This window comes from Andrographis paniculata, unplaced genomic scaffold (assembly GCF_009805555.1).
Source record: "Andrographis paniculata isolate CXL003 unplaced genomic scaffold, ASM980555v1 Contig87END, whole genome shotgun sequence".
NCBI lineage: Eukaryota > Viridiplantae > Streptophyta > Magnoliopsida > Lamiales > Acanthaceae > Andrographis > Andrographis paniculata.
This window is the reverse complement of record NW_026137625.1, coordinates 714856-731376: the sequence shown is the minus strand read 5'-3', so window position 1 is coordinate 731376 and position 16521 is coordinate 714856. Positions and strand designations below refer to the sequence as shown.

Genomic DNA, 16521 nt, shown 5'->3' with positions numbered 1-16521 from the left:
TATAGTTGTATACGTGGTCCTACTATCTTTTTTGTACCGGGCGATAACCATGTCAAATGTCTTTGCAGAGTAACAGCGGATCACCAGACTCAGCAGAGAAAGTGGTCATGGCTGACGTAAGGGAAGTTTGGAGGCATTGGAAATACAACATCAAATCAACCTACTTTAATCCGATCGAGGACGACGAGGAAGCATTGAAGAAGGTTCCCTCAAGCAGGATCGTGCCTGATCGGTGGCCAAAGTTGGTTGAGTACTGGCGCGACGAAAAGGTGAAGGTATGCAATAGGGACCAACCAAATTAATATACATTATATCTGCACAGGCCTATGGTGAGAACTAAATAATTTGATTCCTACGTAGCTTCAATCCAAGAAAAATGCGTCAAATGTACAGAAAAGAAGCTTTCCGCATCGTACTGGGAGAAAGTCCTTCATAACTCTCGCCGATGAGGTACCTTTCATTATGTTTAAGTAATTAGTCATGCTATGCTCCATCCCTACATTCTTCAAAACATAGTTGCTTGTGTTTTGCAATGACATAAGGCCTTGTGCTGCTGCAGATCAAAGCGAAGGGGAAGGACCCCGACAATTTGGAGATTTGGATATCCAGTCGGACATAAGGCAAGGGGAAGGACGACCAAGAAACCGAGGAGATTTTGGTATAATAAATTTATTGTACCAATTAAGTGACAATTCAGACATTATGCACCTCTCTGACAATAAAAGCGAGTTCAACCTCACTTAAATCTTTTCTCGTAGACATATTTACAGAATAAGCTAAACAAGATTCCCCCTGAAGGGCGGACTCCCTCTGTTCGGGAGACTCTGTACCGACGGGCCCTTGGGAGAAAGATTAAGAAGCAGTTAAAGGTCGATAGTGCGGCAAGTTCAGCTCATCCCCGCAGCGAAGCAACTAGTTTAACAGATAGTGTAGCATTCGAGCAAGGGTGGGAATAAATACAGAATGGACTTGCAGAGTTGAAGGCAATGATGGTTGAGTTCAAAACTATCAAGTCTGATGTGTATGCATTCATGCACAGAAACTCCGGAGCAGTTACTGGTCAGGCAGTAAGTATTCATAATATCTGTACATTTCGTATGAGTATCCCATGAGATTAGGATGGCTAATATGGGAATTTACCATGATATGCGCATAAATGATAGGGCACATCTCGTATTGATTCAGTCTCTGAGCTTCCCAGGCCTGTGTCCGAGCCAGGTCTGACGGTATGATTCCGTCAAACCTTGAAGTTTCTTAGTAATCAGTGCAGTGCCTAATTTAGGCTACTCTTGATAGTCTACTACGTTTCCAACTCATCTGTAATGTTTTGTTGTAGGTCGGCACGCGTGTGCTTCTATTATCCCGCACCGGTGAGAAAAAAGAAGTTGCGGAGGGACTTCTGCTCTGCCCCTCTGCGCCAGGTTTGTGCCATTGTCTTTAAGGTTTTCTTTGGAACTTTTATTATGCCTCGGCGAGGGATCGTAGGTTTTGTGACCGTTCGGGCCTCATATTGCTAATGATCATGGTTTTCTTGAGCCTAGACATATACAATGTTACGATATGTGGATTTGCTTGTGTTATGTACACTGTTTTTATAGGGGCAGTAAACTCAGTGGTATTATGCCGACTCCTGTGCTGGTCTGGTCTTTTTTATCTTTTACATCACATTGTTTATGGCTACGCTGCTATTACACTATTTGGGTACACTATGACTTTCCCCAAAGATGTTGAAAGTTGACTTTATTATTGAAATCCTATGTAGTCCCTTGCTGCCAAGGTGTATCGCTTGTTAGTGATGAGTTTGGTACATAAAATTTGATATATCAGTGGTCGGTACTCTAAACTTAAAACTGTATCTGCGGATGTCTGCTCGTATTTAGTGTATAAATGGTAGTTAATCTCATTGAGACATAGTACTACGAAACATACATGGAGCCCTCCCATTTGGGGGTTGCCATATGGATATAGAACTTCAAAATACTAATTTTTATTTGGATATTGTACATGATATTGCTGGTTTACATTTGTTTATTGGAGGATGATTGGTTTATAGATCGAGCTGCAATCACATAGGAAATTAGGATATAATGTACTTTGGTACCTAATTCATGGATATAATACTATGTATTGTACGACATGTCTGAATATACGTACTCGTACTGTTCTAGTTGCAAAGCTTTACACTTCTAATGTATGTGTTGTGGCATGTTATACATACAGTTTGAACGTCTGTTGATATCTATGGCTCAATATACTCAAAAATTGCACTTGTGCATGCTGTAGGTGACACACTTTCCCTGGTCAAGGTCTTCATGACATTCACCTCAATCCCGGACACACCCCTTATTTTGCCGATCATTGCTGGGGCGACTACCCTTCGCGATGTCGTTGGTGAAGATCCTATTGAGTGGAACTACAAGGACGTACGGATCTACTTTCATACCTTTCTTGTATTGCCTTCCGAAATTTATAAGAGATACGACTTAAACTTATCTTTGTGTTGGCCATTGCAGCTCATGCGCCGCCCCTGAAGCGTATCTACTGATTCACCCGTGTTAGTTGCCCCATTTGTCTTATGGAATGTATATCGTACCTGTTTTTCGCTGGATTGTATTGAGGCTGTGTGAACGATATGTGGAATGGATGCATAGACCATTGGATTTTTAATTCGTGTGGTGAACGATGTGGTTATCGATTGATGGATATCCGTACTTGCTTATTGTTAGGTTTGGTGTTTGAACTGTTAAGCCTGTTTTGCGGAACAGGATGTTGCTGTGTAGTGCTTGCTAGGCTTGTTTTATGGGTTGCTTTACTTCGTTGTTAGGTATGGAGATTGTCGAGTAAAAACTGTGGTGTCCATGTCCCTTAATGTCGGGATTCTTATGCATACTATGAATTAATGTTTGCAAGTATTGCCAATGATGATGTTTATATCATTATGTGTATATGGAATTTCTTTCATTATTGCGGAGATCACGGCAGGTCATTTTGTTACGCACAATTTCAATTGCAGTGTAACACCTGTTTTTTGTAGCATGATATTTCTGCGTAACAAAAGGATGAAATACCGTGACAAAAAGTGGTCATTGGATGTTTGTTGTTTCAGGTTGTTCCGTGACTAATGAAAAGTATATTTTTTTATTACGGGTTCAATGTCGTTACAAATATTCGTAACAAAAACCAAATATGACAAGCGATCACTGGAACGTTTTTGTAACGCGCCGACCTTTCGTAACAAATATCGTAACTAAAAGCTCTGACACACGCGCGGAAGGATCGACATTTGGTTACGAGAGGAAATTCGTAACAACCAGCGTAACAAAAACCCTGCTTTACGGAGCGTTGACCGACAGTAATAGTTACGAAAAACCGCGTGGCAAAAAACATTCGTTACGCGAGTACACATTGGAGAAAAGTCATAACAAAGGCGTAGCAAATACGCAAATTGCACGAAAAATGGCTTGTTGTTACGATTTTCCGGCCGTAGTAGAAAACAGTTTTTTTAGTAGTGTAAACACCAACTTTAATTTAATTGCAATTAATAGAATATCATCATTCTTGGTATCACCGGCGCACATGGATGACATATATGAATGCTAACTGCTTCATGACGTACCTTGCATCAACTTTGACCAAAACACAATTATAATTCCCTTAACATAATCTAGTTAGAAGGTTCCAAAAGGATTTTGTGCTACTTGGTAGATCCAAGACCCATTGCAAAAGTGACTCCTTAAACGCAATTTGACTTAGAATAACTAGCTAAGGTAGGTAGTAAATTGATCTCTCAATTAATCAGTAACAAGTGTCAAGGAGAACGTCTTGCCAAACATAAAAATAATTTAAAAATGGAACATTATAATTTAAGATTAATTTACCTTCCATGATTTCTTATAGGCTGGAATAAGTCATTGCGCTCACAAAGTACATTAGCAAGCGAAAGACATGTATAATCACTTGCAAACAACACTTTCCCGCACAATATTTATACATATATCGTGAATACTTTCATCCCTTAGAGACCATCTCTTCCTTTTTCTTGCACCCCTGTATACTTATCATCATCAATAATCATTAATCCACTTCACCCATAAACACCCTCGTGAGAATGCGGACTACATTCACAAACATTCATTCCCGCATCAACAGGTGAAAACATATAATGTAGTTTTTCATTTTTGTCATCAATTTAACATTTTAGTTTGGAAAATAATCACAATCCAATAAAGATTCCATTTTTCCTCTTTTCAATTTATTAAATTATGAAAAAAATTAATTTGAAATCCTATAAATTTAAAAATATTTCAAAATATATATAGTACAATTTCCATTTTTATTTTCATCCATTTTAAATTTAATTTGGAAAATAATGACAATTAATTTAAATTTTCATATTTCATCTTTTGGATTCTGAAAATTCTAATTTGAAATCCTGTGTATATAAATTATCACAACCCATGTAATGCAAATTTATAAAAGGTTCCATATTTAAAATTTTAATTTGGAAAATAATGACAGTTGATTAAAACCATATTTCTCTTTCAGTGTTTTAGAATTATGAAATATTTACTTTAAACTTCCGAAAATTTTAAAATATCTAATGCACTTCTCCATCTTTATCATCAATTTTAAATCTTAGTTTGTAAAATAATGACAATTTATTAAATAATTCATATTTTCTCTTTTTAATATTATAGAATTATGAAAATTCTAATTTAAAAACTGTAAAATTTTAAAATATCTCAAAATATATAATACAACTTTTCATTGTTTTTCATCACTCTCAGATTTAATTTTGAAAAATAATGACAATTTATTAAAGTTTCCATATCTCATTTTCAATAAAATCATTATGGAAAAATTTTAAAATCTTATAAATTTTAAAATATCTCAAAACATATAATGCACATTTCCAATTTTGTCATTAATTTTAAATTTTAGTTTGTAAAATAATGACAATTAATTAAAGTTTCCATATTTTGTATTTTCAATATTATAGAATTATGAAAACAAAATTAATTTTAAATCCTATAAATTTAAAAATTTCTCAAAACATTTAATATATTTTTCAATTTTTATCATTAATTTAAAATTTTAGTTTGTAATATAATGGCAATTTTTTAAGTTTCATATTTCTTCTTTTCAATCTCATTGAATTATGGAAAATTTAATTTTAAAAAAACTTATAAATTTTAAAATATCCTAAAAACACATAATGCATTTTTCTATTTTATCATCAATTTAAAACTTTAAGTAGAAAATAATGACAATTCATTAAAATTTTCATATTTTCTATTTTCTATTTCATAGAATTATAAAAAATTTAATTTAATATTTTGTAAATTTTAAAATATCTCAAATTATATAATTTAGTTTTATATTTATGTCATTAACTTTAAATTTTAGTTGTTATAAAAATGGCAATTCATTAAAGTTTCCATATTTCAAATTTCCAATTTTATAAAATTATGAAAATTTTAATTCAAAGTTCTACAAATTTTAAAACATCTCAAAGCGTATAATGTATTCTTTCATTTTTATAATCAATTTAAAAATTTAGCTTGTAAAATAATAACAATTTATTAAAGTTTTTATATTTTCTCTCTTCAATCTTTTAAAATTGTGAAAAATTTAATTTTAAACTTATATATTTGATGGGTTTGTTTGTTAGTTTTTCGAGTTGAAACATTTGTTTATGTCAAGTATTGTAATTGTGTCGGTAATATAAAATATAATATTTTATGTTGTATGTTGACTTTTGTGATATGATAAAATATATATATATATTAAAGTTGTGCCGGAGAAAAATTGTTGGACAAACAAACTAATAATATCTCGCAACATATAATGCATTTTTCTATCTTTATCATCAATTTAAAATTTTAATTTAAAACATAATGACAATTCATTAAAAATTCCATATTTTCTCTTTTCAATTTTATAGAATTATGAAACATTTAATATAAAATCTTGGAATTTTAAAATATTTCAAATCATATAATGGAATTTTCTATTTTTGTCATTAATTTTAAATTTTAGTTTGTAAAATAATGTCAATTCATTAAAGTTTTAATATTTTCTATTTTCAATCGTATAATATTATCACAAAATTAATTTAGAATATTGTAAATTTTAAAATAACTCAAATCATATAATGTAATTTTCATTTTTTCTCATCAATAAAAAAATTTAATTTGGGAGCATTAACAACATGTCGTTTTTAAAATTGATGCAATGTAAAATTTCAAATTAGTCAATGATATAAATATTTATGGTTGATACACTCACAAATTGTAATATTTATATAATAAAAAAATGAAAATAAAAATACAAGGTAAATATTAATCATGATTAAAAACCTGCTATATTTAACATAGTTAAGATAGCAATATATTTGCGTGCTGGTTGTCCCTTCATCTTCATCATTCTTTATATATATCTATAAAAACCCCACATCCACTCAACGCTTTTGTCGCCTGGCATTGTCTCGTCATCTCGATCTTCTGTCTCAACTTCAGATCTTTTCCATTTCTGAGGTTTTTGCTAATCTGAATTTTCTTGTCTAATTTATCTATGTTTACGTGATTTCGTCATCTTTGGTTGTTGTTTTTGTTGATCTGGGAAATTGGTTGTTCTCTTGTGCAGATCCATTCCTAATCTTGAGGTTGTGACCAATTTTCTGCAAATCTTTATAGGTTTTGGATTTGGAGGATTTTGAGTTAGGGCTATTTAGTTTGAGGTGAGATTCATTGTTTGATTAAGTTTTTGGCAATCCACACTTTGTTTGTTCTTCTTCTTCTTTTCGTTAATTGCAATATTGTGAAGGCTAAATTGAGTTTTTAGTTTGATATGTTTGGTAATTTCAAGCCAATAATAAGAGGATGTCTTTAGATATGTTCATGAAGCGTGCTTATATATATATATATAGTCTTTGTAAAAACCCCGTCACTCATCAACTTCTTGATATATGCACAATTATTCAACAAAAAAACACTAACTCCACAAATTTACAAAGACTATATATATATATATATATATAAAAGCACGCTTCATGAACATATCTAAAGACATCCTCTTATTATTGGCTTGAAATTACCAAAATGTTGATGGACAATACACTCCTGAAAATACGGCACAAGAGCCCGGCATGCCGGAACTAACACAGCGTAAGGATGGTGCCAAAACCAACATTAGCTGTAAACCCGTAAATCCATTGACCAATACTATCACGTAGAACCCCTCCTGCAGCAAGATAACCTGCACTCCCATCAACATGAATTTTGAGAAAACCCGGATACCACCTAACTAGGTGCCAATGATAGTTTCTACCAGGATATTGCAAGCTCCTAAACTTGCTCCAAGCGTCATCTTCAAACATAGCAAACTCGCGTAGCCACCTGCTAGCAAGTCTCGGTTGGAAACTCCGCCCTTGGAAGGTAGGTACGTCGGTTCCTCCAAATCCACAATTTTCAGCAAGTAATCGCAAAAAGGATAGCCCAAGGTGGACTTACCGAATCAACCTTCTTAGTCTGAATCAAATTCCTCTAAATCTAGCTCAAAAAAAATGCTCTTCTATTAAACCAGGATGACCCGACCCCTTCGAAGCTTCTTTCGCTCTATACCCCTTCGGAGGTGGAAGAAAGGGTACGGACAATTTCTCTTTCTATATAGTAGGGCCCCAGAATGCCAAAAAGCAAGAGTGGTCACGAGAAAAAAAGAAATGACTCTAAGGAACCAACGATTCTCTCTTCTTAAACAACCTATATCCTCCACACTTAATCAGCATTTGATAGATTATCCAACCCCGAGCAATCTTAGTTATTGGTGGGGGTTCGGTTCGTTAGCTGGTATTTGTTCAGTCATTCAGATAGTGACTGGCGTTCTTTTAGCTATGCATTACACACCTCATGTGGATCTAGCTTTCAACAGCGTAGAACACATTATGAGAGATGTTTCAGGGGGCTGGTTGCTCCGTTATATGCATGCTAATGGGGCAAGTATGTTTTTCATTGTGGTTCACCTTCATATTCTTCGTGGTCTATATCATGCGAGTTATAGCAGTCCTAGGGAATTTGTTCGGTGTCTCGGAGTTGTAATCTTCCTATTAATGATTGTGACAACTTTTATAGGATATGTACTACCTTGGGGTCATATGAGTTTTTGGGGAGCTACAGTAATTACAAGCTTAGCTAGCGCCATACCTGTAGTAGGAGATACCATAGTAACCTGGCTTTGGGGTGGGTTCTCCGTGGACAATGCCACCTTAAATCGTTATTTTAGTCTTCATCATTTGCTCCCCTTTATTTTAGTAGGCGCCAGTCTTCTTCATCTGGCTGCATTGCATCAATATGGATCAAATAATCCATTGGGTGTACATTCTGAGATGGATAAAATAGCTTTTTACCCTTATTTTTATGTAAAGGATCTAGTAGGTTGGGTAGCTTTTGCTATGTTTTATTCCATTTGGATTTTTTATGCTCCTAATGTTTTGGGGCATCCCGACAATTATATACCTGCTAATCCCATGTCCACCCCGCCTCATATTGTGCCGGAATGGTATTTCCTACCGATCCATGGCATTCTTCGTAGTATACCTGACAAATCAGGGGGTGTAGCCGCAATAGCACCAGTTTTTATATGTTTGTGGCTTTACCGTTTTTTAAAAATATAGATTTTGTGGAGTTAGTGTTTTTTTGTTGAATAATTGTGCATATATCAAGAAGTTGATGAGTGACGGGGTTTTTCAAATGTTTTGAGTCGCATGCTATCACCACATGTTCAAATCTAATAAGATGTTAATTGGTTGTAATGTCTCTTGTCACCAGGTGTCACTGCTGCAGGAGCACGTGACCTTTTAACTATAAGTTCTATAAAAATTAATCCATTTATCAAAGTAAAATGTGATTTTTTCTTTAGTTTGAGCATGTTGTTTTCATTTCTTTCAATTGCAAGTACCATTAAGTAGTTAAGTTTTTAACATTATATACTCAACTTAAAAAAATTGAAAAGAAAGAAGATATTATCGATTTCATTCACCTTTTGTCGCTGTATATTACTAATTTTATTTTATTTTTGATAGTTATTTAAGATTCAATTTTACATGTATTATTATCACATTTTAGACTCTATGAATTGATATTGACATTCTTGGTTGTAAGAATCCTCAAATTTTGTATCATGACCAGTGTGCAGGGGCTATTTGGTGGAAGTAAAAGATGAAGCAGTTAGGGACAATGTTGGAGCTGAGGAAATGTTGAGGCAAGAGAATTACGTTGAGGCAAATGCTTCATATCCGGAATTAGATGTCATCGCCCAAGTTTTGTGTACAACTGACGTCTATCTCTCTTCACAGAAGAAGGTCGATTGGTACAAGGTTCTTGTGCTACAACACCCTGCTCAATCGTGTTCAAGTATGCTTGGGACTTGATCTCCGACAGGGTGTTGTAGCACAAGAACCTTGTACCAATTCTTCTGTGAAGACAAATAGACATCAATTGTACACAAAAGTCGGGCGATGACATCTAACTCTTGATATAAAGCCTTTCCCTCGACATAATTCTCTTGCCTCAACATTTCCTCAGCTCCAACTTTGGCCCTCACAGCTTCATCTTTTACTTCCACAAAATAGCTCCTGCACACCGGTCATGATACAAAATTTTCGGATTCTTACAACCAAGAATGTCAAAATCAATTCCTAGAGTCTAAAATGTGATAATGTAAAACATGTAAAATTCAACCTTAAATAATTATAAACAAATAAAATTAATTTAATAACATATAAAGACAAAAGGTGAATGAAATAGATAGTATTTATTATTATTATTATTATTATTATTTTTTAATTCTTTTAAGTTGAGCATATAATGGTAAACTTAACTATTTAATGGTACATGTAATTGAAGAAATGAAAACCGCGATTGCTCGAACAATAGAAAGATAACATTTTACTTTGATAACTGGATTACTATTTATGGAACTTATAGTTAAAAGGTCAGTGTGCTCCTCCAGACACTTGGTGACAATAGACAATGCAACCAATTAACATCTTATTTTTTCTAAACATGTGGCGATAGCAGTCGACTCAGAACATTTGAAAAAAACCCCAATCAACAACTTTTTGCTATATGCACAAATCACAATTGTTCAACATAAAGAACAAAGTCCACCAGATTAACAAATACTATATCAATGAACATATATAAAGGGTAACTGGTGGCGGAACACGTTTTCCGAACTACGACATCAATGTCGCCGCCACTGAAGACGGGATAAGCCCACGTAACCCTACCCGGCTTCTGGTGCGCCGCCGCCGCCGCCGCCGCCCTGTGCTGCTGGTTTATCAACTGATTTTATGAAGCTGAAACGAAAATGACATTTTGTTGGTCTTCTCACAATAACCAATCCGTGGCGGCGTTGGAGATCCGATATATATATATACACACACATTAAAATCTACAGAAATAGAGAGAGGGAGACATGGAGATTGTGTAGCTGCTAGTGATTGCAATAAAAATAGAGATATTAATCAATAATTAATTAATAAATAAAAAGAATTGAAGAAAAGGTTGTAAAGAAAGTGCAAGTGGGTGGAATAGGCAAGTGGCAAAAACATCCAATCTATTGAACGACACGAGGTAGTGTAGGAGTGTTTGTCTAGTGGAAAGTTGAAATATTTCATGTGATTATTGTTTCAATCCTCGATTTTATTTGTAAGCAAACCTACGGGGTTGTTACTTTCTTTGATGTATAATGATTTATTTTTAAGGGCGAGTATGTTCTTTTCATTTTTTTATTTGTGAGGTGTTTTAATTTGGTAAGTTTTGGAAAGAGGAGAGGAAAGGCCAATGTGCAAAATTTAGGATGCCTATGCAACTTCCAACATCACTCACATTGTAACAAAATTGAAGATAATGTTGATATTGTAGATGATTTGTTTGTTTTTGCTTTAAAATCAAAGACAATGTACAAAATAGTATATAAGCATACAACATTGCCATAAATCACAATAAACCTTAGTTGATGTGGTTACATTTGATTCGACTTGAATTTCTACAATGCCCATTTTCAGGTCATACTCAAGTCTTTTCGCCTTGCTGGAGAACAATCCCCTAGCAGCTTGAATTAACTGTAAGGGACCTTTGGCGCAACAGAGCTGTTTTTTTTCTGGATGCAGCATAAGTGCCAACCTCCTGTTCCGCTTTCTAATGACATCTTCTGCATCCGATGGATTCACACCAAAGAGCTTGACCAATCAACCTCTGAAAACATGGATATAAAGGCATACGCTAAAAATGAAATTTATTGATTAGTCAAACATATGCCCATTAGAGCGAATGAATTAGATATCCAATGGGATTAGCAAAGCTTACCATCATTTCTTTCCACAGTGGTCCGAGTTTATGGGTTCAAATCAGACAACTTACAGTTTTCAAACTTACTTTCTTTCTGTGTGTCAAAAGTCCGGCTCACCCTTAACCAAATACTTCCACCATTTCATTTGATTTTGTTTTGTCAAGAGAATTGAGACAGATTTCTGGTCCTCTACAAGGATTTGAACTAAGTAACATTCCACAATGTCGTTTTCACATTGAAGTTTAATTGGCAATTTTCCTGCATAACAATGAGGTTGAGATCATTAAACATGCATAATCAAATAGTTCAAAAAATTACTGGGTAGTCATATCAGAGCCACAAATGTATGTCATGGCTCATTATTAGTATAAGCTGCAAAGTAATCCATACTCCATGGCTAAAAATAACCTCAGGTTCTATTTCTGAATATAGAGCATTTGCTTGCAACACTAAATCCTTGCCTCGGCATAATTTTGTTGTGATGGAAGATAATTATTTTATTCAATCGAAAATAAGCACAATACTGGACAGAGCCAGTCCTAGGAACAGCCGATCTTATCTTATTCGTCTGGATAAATCTTAACCACAAACTTGACTCCTTATTTATTCTAACCATAGGGACCAACTCACAATTAACTCTTATTATTAGGACTAAAAAGGAAAGCTAAATACTTATAAAATAAGGACTCAAGACAAGTCCACAATTAACCCAAAATGGGTTCTCCTTTGTTTGCCCCGTCGGGTGTACACCCGAAGTGTAATTGGATTGTCTCTAACATCTTGCATCAACATTTCCTCAGCTCAAACTTTGTCCTTCACAACTTCATATTTATGTTGTTCCATCTTAGAGTAGAGTCCGACCAAGTAGCTCCTACAAACTGGTTATGATAAAAAATACATATATTAGAATTTTTACAGCCTAGAATTTTAAAATCAATTCTATCCGAGAAGCTATTTGCTCAAATTAAGAATGAGAAATCACTTGTTGAACGAAAGGAACTGAAACATGAGAAATATACTCAACTAGAGAATGTTTAACTGTATCTCATCTACTATATATCAAACAATTTTGTAATAATATGATATTTTTAAAATATCAGTTAAGGGGGATTTTTTTCTTTCAAGAATCACTACCAAAAAAAGGTCTTTTGGTAACGGGTTAATGTTCCGTAACAATAATCTCGTCACAAAAAGTAGTTTATGTTACGATTTATGTCAAACAAAAAAAACGGGCGGTGGTCAACCTTTTTTTTTCTTTTGTTACAAAAATTTATCCGTACCAAATACAATTTTGACAAAAAGTTATCTTATATATATTTGTTACGTGGACCGACCGTAACAAAAAAAATAAGTATTATAAATTAAAAAATTTCTGAAAATTAAATCTAAAAATAATTTAAAAAATAATTAAATACAAGCTTGTCATTACTTAATAAATTATTAAGGGAAGTTTTTTTAAATTAAAATAAATTCAATATAAAACTTATTACTAAAAACAAAATAAAAAATAAAAAAGCGTCAATGCGCTTTTGTGTCTTCAACCAACGTTTCATATACAATAAATCAAATCAAATTATTAAGTGTTTCTCTCCCTAGACGAATTTACAGAGAAGCCTCAGACTCGAGCCTCCGTTGCCTCCACCCTCGCTCCGCCGTCGCCTCCACCTTCGCGCCGCCGTTGCTGGTGGAAGGCAGCCCAAAATTCACCCTAAGCTAGCGACTTTCATCACCTAGGTTTCAAGGCGGTCGTTCGGGCTACGTTCTAGGGCGCAAATTCGACGGGTGAGTTAAAACGATTTGTTAACCCAACGTATTTGTGTGTTTGAGGATTTTTTATATAGTATAATACTCATCTACTTGATGTTCATTTCTTCGATTAAGTTTTTGCAATGTAGATTTTTGGATTTAAAACCTAGGTTTTTCATTGACTGCGTAAAAATCGATTTTGTGGCTTTTGGATATCTTTATGGTTGAAATTTTTTCGTACCTAATTACACAAATGTAATGGGTATAAAAGAAGTGGTATCAGGGCTTCCTCAAGTTTTTGGAGGGAATTACTGTAATGTTTGAATTTTTGGAGGGGATTAGCATAATTTGTTTTCCTGCGCTCTTGTCCTTCTCGCCGCCTTGTGACGGGGTTTGAATCTGTAACGGCACCTACCGGGATTGATTGTGTTGTGCACGCAGAGGAAGGGGACTTTCTTTTTGGCGAGGATTTCAAGAATTTCGAGGATTCGTCTGAAAGTAGTGATGATGAGGGGGAGTTTCTGGACCCGGAGCTTTGGAAGAATGAAGTGATGCTCAGTTGTGATTCAACTGTGGATAGCGGTGTCTGTTATGTTTATTTGGTTGGAACGTCTCATCCTTCGAAGGGATCTTGCCAAGAAGTTGAAGCTGTGATTGATTTCTTGAAACCAGAGGTTGTTTTCCTGGAGTTATGCCCTGCTCGTACATCTCTTTTTAAGGTTCCAACAATTGGAGAAATGGTGCAGATGTGGAAGAGAAACAGGAAACTTTTTGCCATTATTTACAACTTTTTTGCTCTTAAGCTTGCTACGAAACTGGAAGTTCAATATGGGGATGAGTTTCACGTGGCGTATGAAGAAGCAAAAAAGTATGGCGTTAAGGTTGTCCTTGGTGATCGACCTGTTCAGTACACATTACATAGAACATGGATGAAGATGCCTCTTAGGCACAAGATAAAATTGCTTTCCACCTTTATGTTTCAATCATTTTTCTCGCCAAGTTCTGAAGTGATCAATAAGAAGCTAAAGGAAATGGATGATGGTCACATGCCAACTATTCAAGAAGTAAGCAAGGAGTTTCCAACTATTATGGAAACTATTATCCACGAGCGCGACAAATATATGTCAATCAATTGACTTAGAGTTGCTCGTGAGCAAAATTCAGTGGTAGCAGTAGTCGGGAAGGGCCACCTACATGGAATTGAGAACTGGGAACAGGATATTGAAGTGAGCGCAGGAAAGCACGTGGTATTAGCTTGTTCATAGTGCAGAGCTTATTTAGATATGTTTAAGAAGTAGTTTTTTTTTTTTCTCAATCTACTCCCAACACCAGATTATTTGTTTACCCCTTTCAAACACTTGAGCTGCAATTGGGAAACTACAAGCTTGATATTCAAGTTGGTGAAAGTTGGTGGTGATGATTAATTGATTATCACAGCATTTAGCATGCAACGGACCCACGTTCTTGGCTGTGGATGGCATTGTACTGCTCCAAACAATCATAAGTCCAAACAAATTTTTGAACTTCAGTTTTCTTATTGCCGAGGCATCTGATTTAAGCAAAGAGAGGAATTCATTATTACTTGTCTCTTTGAAATTTCCCGATCTTCACATAGAGAATGGAGTGCAACAAATATGAGGCCATACGGGCAAGGTCAATTGGTCAGCGCCAAGATGGAAGAAAATGAGTTTGAAGCTGCTCCAAAATTTGTTTTGAAAGCGCAAAACCTTTACCCAGGACTTGACAGTACTAGCCAGTTGCTAAGCATCTGTGATGTTCAGTGTTCAACTCAAAATAGATTAGGATCTGAAAAGGATTGGAATGGAATCCTTCAAGTTGAGAAGCTGGTTAATGAATCGAAGATCAAGAAACAATATCGACGGTTGGCCCTCAGTCTCCATCCCGACAAGAACCGATTTCCTGGAGCCGAGGGTGCTTTTAAGTTGATTTGTGAAGCGAATTCAAAGCTTTTAGATCCCTCGAAGAAATCTATATATGACAATAGTATTAGATTTTTAGTCAAATCTGGTTCTGTCAGTTCAGCTTATCAGCACAGAAACAGTGCTCAAAACAATGTTTCTAAGGGTTTAGAAATCAAAATCAAAATCAACCTGCTGCTCAACCAGCAACCTCAAGATGAAAATGTGTCTTTCTTTATTAGTGTGACAAAGGAACACTATGATTTTATCAATTCTGAAGATAAAAAATTACAAAAAAGTGTGTTGTAACTTTCATTGCCATTATTTTGGAGGTTCTGAAATTTGGTTTGACTTTTATTTTTTACAATCTATTTGCCCTCTGCTTCTGAGCTTATGTGATTACTGCAAGTAGTAGTAGTATACTTGCTTATGAATTCACACTGTATTTCTGATTCTCCAATAGGAATAGTGTCCAATGGCAGAAATTTTTGTGCGTGAAGGTGCTTAGGGGGTCGATATTATCTTTGGAGATCACCTACGGGTAGAGGACCGTACTCGTACCTGTGCCTGCTTCCGCCAAATAAATTATGTACGTTATTCATTCCTCATCTTTTATTTTATGGCATTCAAAGGTGTTAATTGAACTTCATAACAATATGAGAATTATAGTGGTACATCACTATGCTTAGAGCTTATAGGATATATGGGTTTGGAGATAAGTTTCCTTTTGGAGAGATCGAACAAACATGATTCTACTATAATTTTTGGTTTTAAGGGGCTGTTATTTTTTGATACTTTAAATTCGGCCCCATTGGAGGCATATGTCTTATTTCATTAGTTAGTTCATAACAACTAACTAACATTTGTTTCATAACGGTGTTTTTCGCATGTCTAATGCAAGGGCGGTGTTTTTCTGTTTGTTGCTGTTGTATATATTTTTGGGGCGTAACCCGGAAGTGGCTATATTTCTTATTTGCTTGCGGATACATTACAAACTAAGCATTGTATTACATTACCGGCTGTTTTATTGTAGAACATATTGATGAGTTATGAATTGTTTAAGGAACATGCAAGTTTTCTTACAAGAGTAGCCATCTTCATATCCACATATAGTTGAAAGTTGAAACAGATAAGTCACATTATTGTCGCACATGCAATACATACATAACTAGCATATAATGTGTTGTCATTATCCCGTAACTACGTTGGTGGCTGCTTGATTGGATTCTTTCCAAAATTGTTTATTAGATGGATATGACTTGGATAGAAGAATCCAACTACACTTCCAATAGATACTTTGACGGAGTGATCCAATTCTTAAGCTATGCTTTCAACGGAAAAACACTGGAATCAGTTGTGCACTGCCCCTGTAAGATTTGTGGCAATCGTGCTAGTTATAGCCGTAGGGAGATCTTGCTCCATTGTATCAGGTACGGGTTTGACACCTCTTACAAGGTGTGGACTTGGCATGGGGAAACAGGGAGTGAGACGACCACTAATAACT

At 35.0% G+C, this 16521-nt stretch overlaps 2 protein-coding genes and 1 pseudogene across 2 annotated transcripts; all 3 read left to right on the top strand.

Annotated features, from left to right (window-relative positions):
• Nucleotides 1–7150: 7150 nt before the first annotated feature.
• Nucleotides 7151–8858, top strand: LOC127242562 (cytochrome b-like). Its single transcript, XM_051262142.1, is given in 3 exon segments — nucleotides 7151–8642; nucleotides 8645–8676; nucleotides 8826–8858. Coding segments are annotated over 3 exon segments (1122 nt in total). The 5' UTR covers nucleotides 7151–7585.
• Nucleotides 8859–9250: 392 nt separating this feature from the next.
• On the top strand, nucleotides 9251–14363 carry LOC127242561 (uncharacterized; annotated as a pseudogene).
• Nucleotides 14364–14732: 369 nt separating this feature from the next.
• LOC127242560 (uncharacterized) lies at nucleotides 14733–15326 on the top strand. Its single transcript, XM_051262141.1, has one exon. It carries the CDS (start codon nucleotides 14733–14735, stop codon nucleotides 15324–15326), a length of 594 nt encoding a protein of 197 aa, XP_051118098.1.
• Nucleotides 15327–16521: the final 1195 nt, after the last annotated feature.

Coding starts and splice junctions, on each gene's coding strand:
- LOC127242560 (XM_051262141.1), top strand. CDS start 14,733: ATGAGGCCATACGGGCAAGGTCAATTGGTCAGCGCCAAGATGGAAGAA.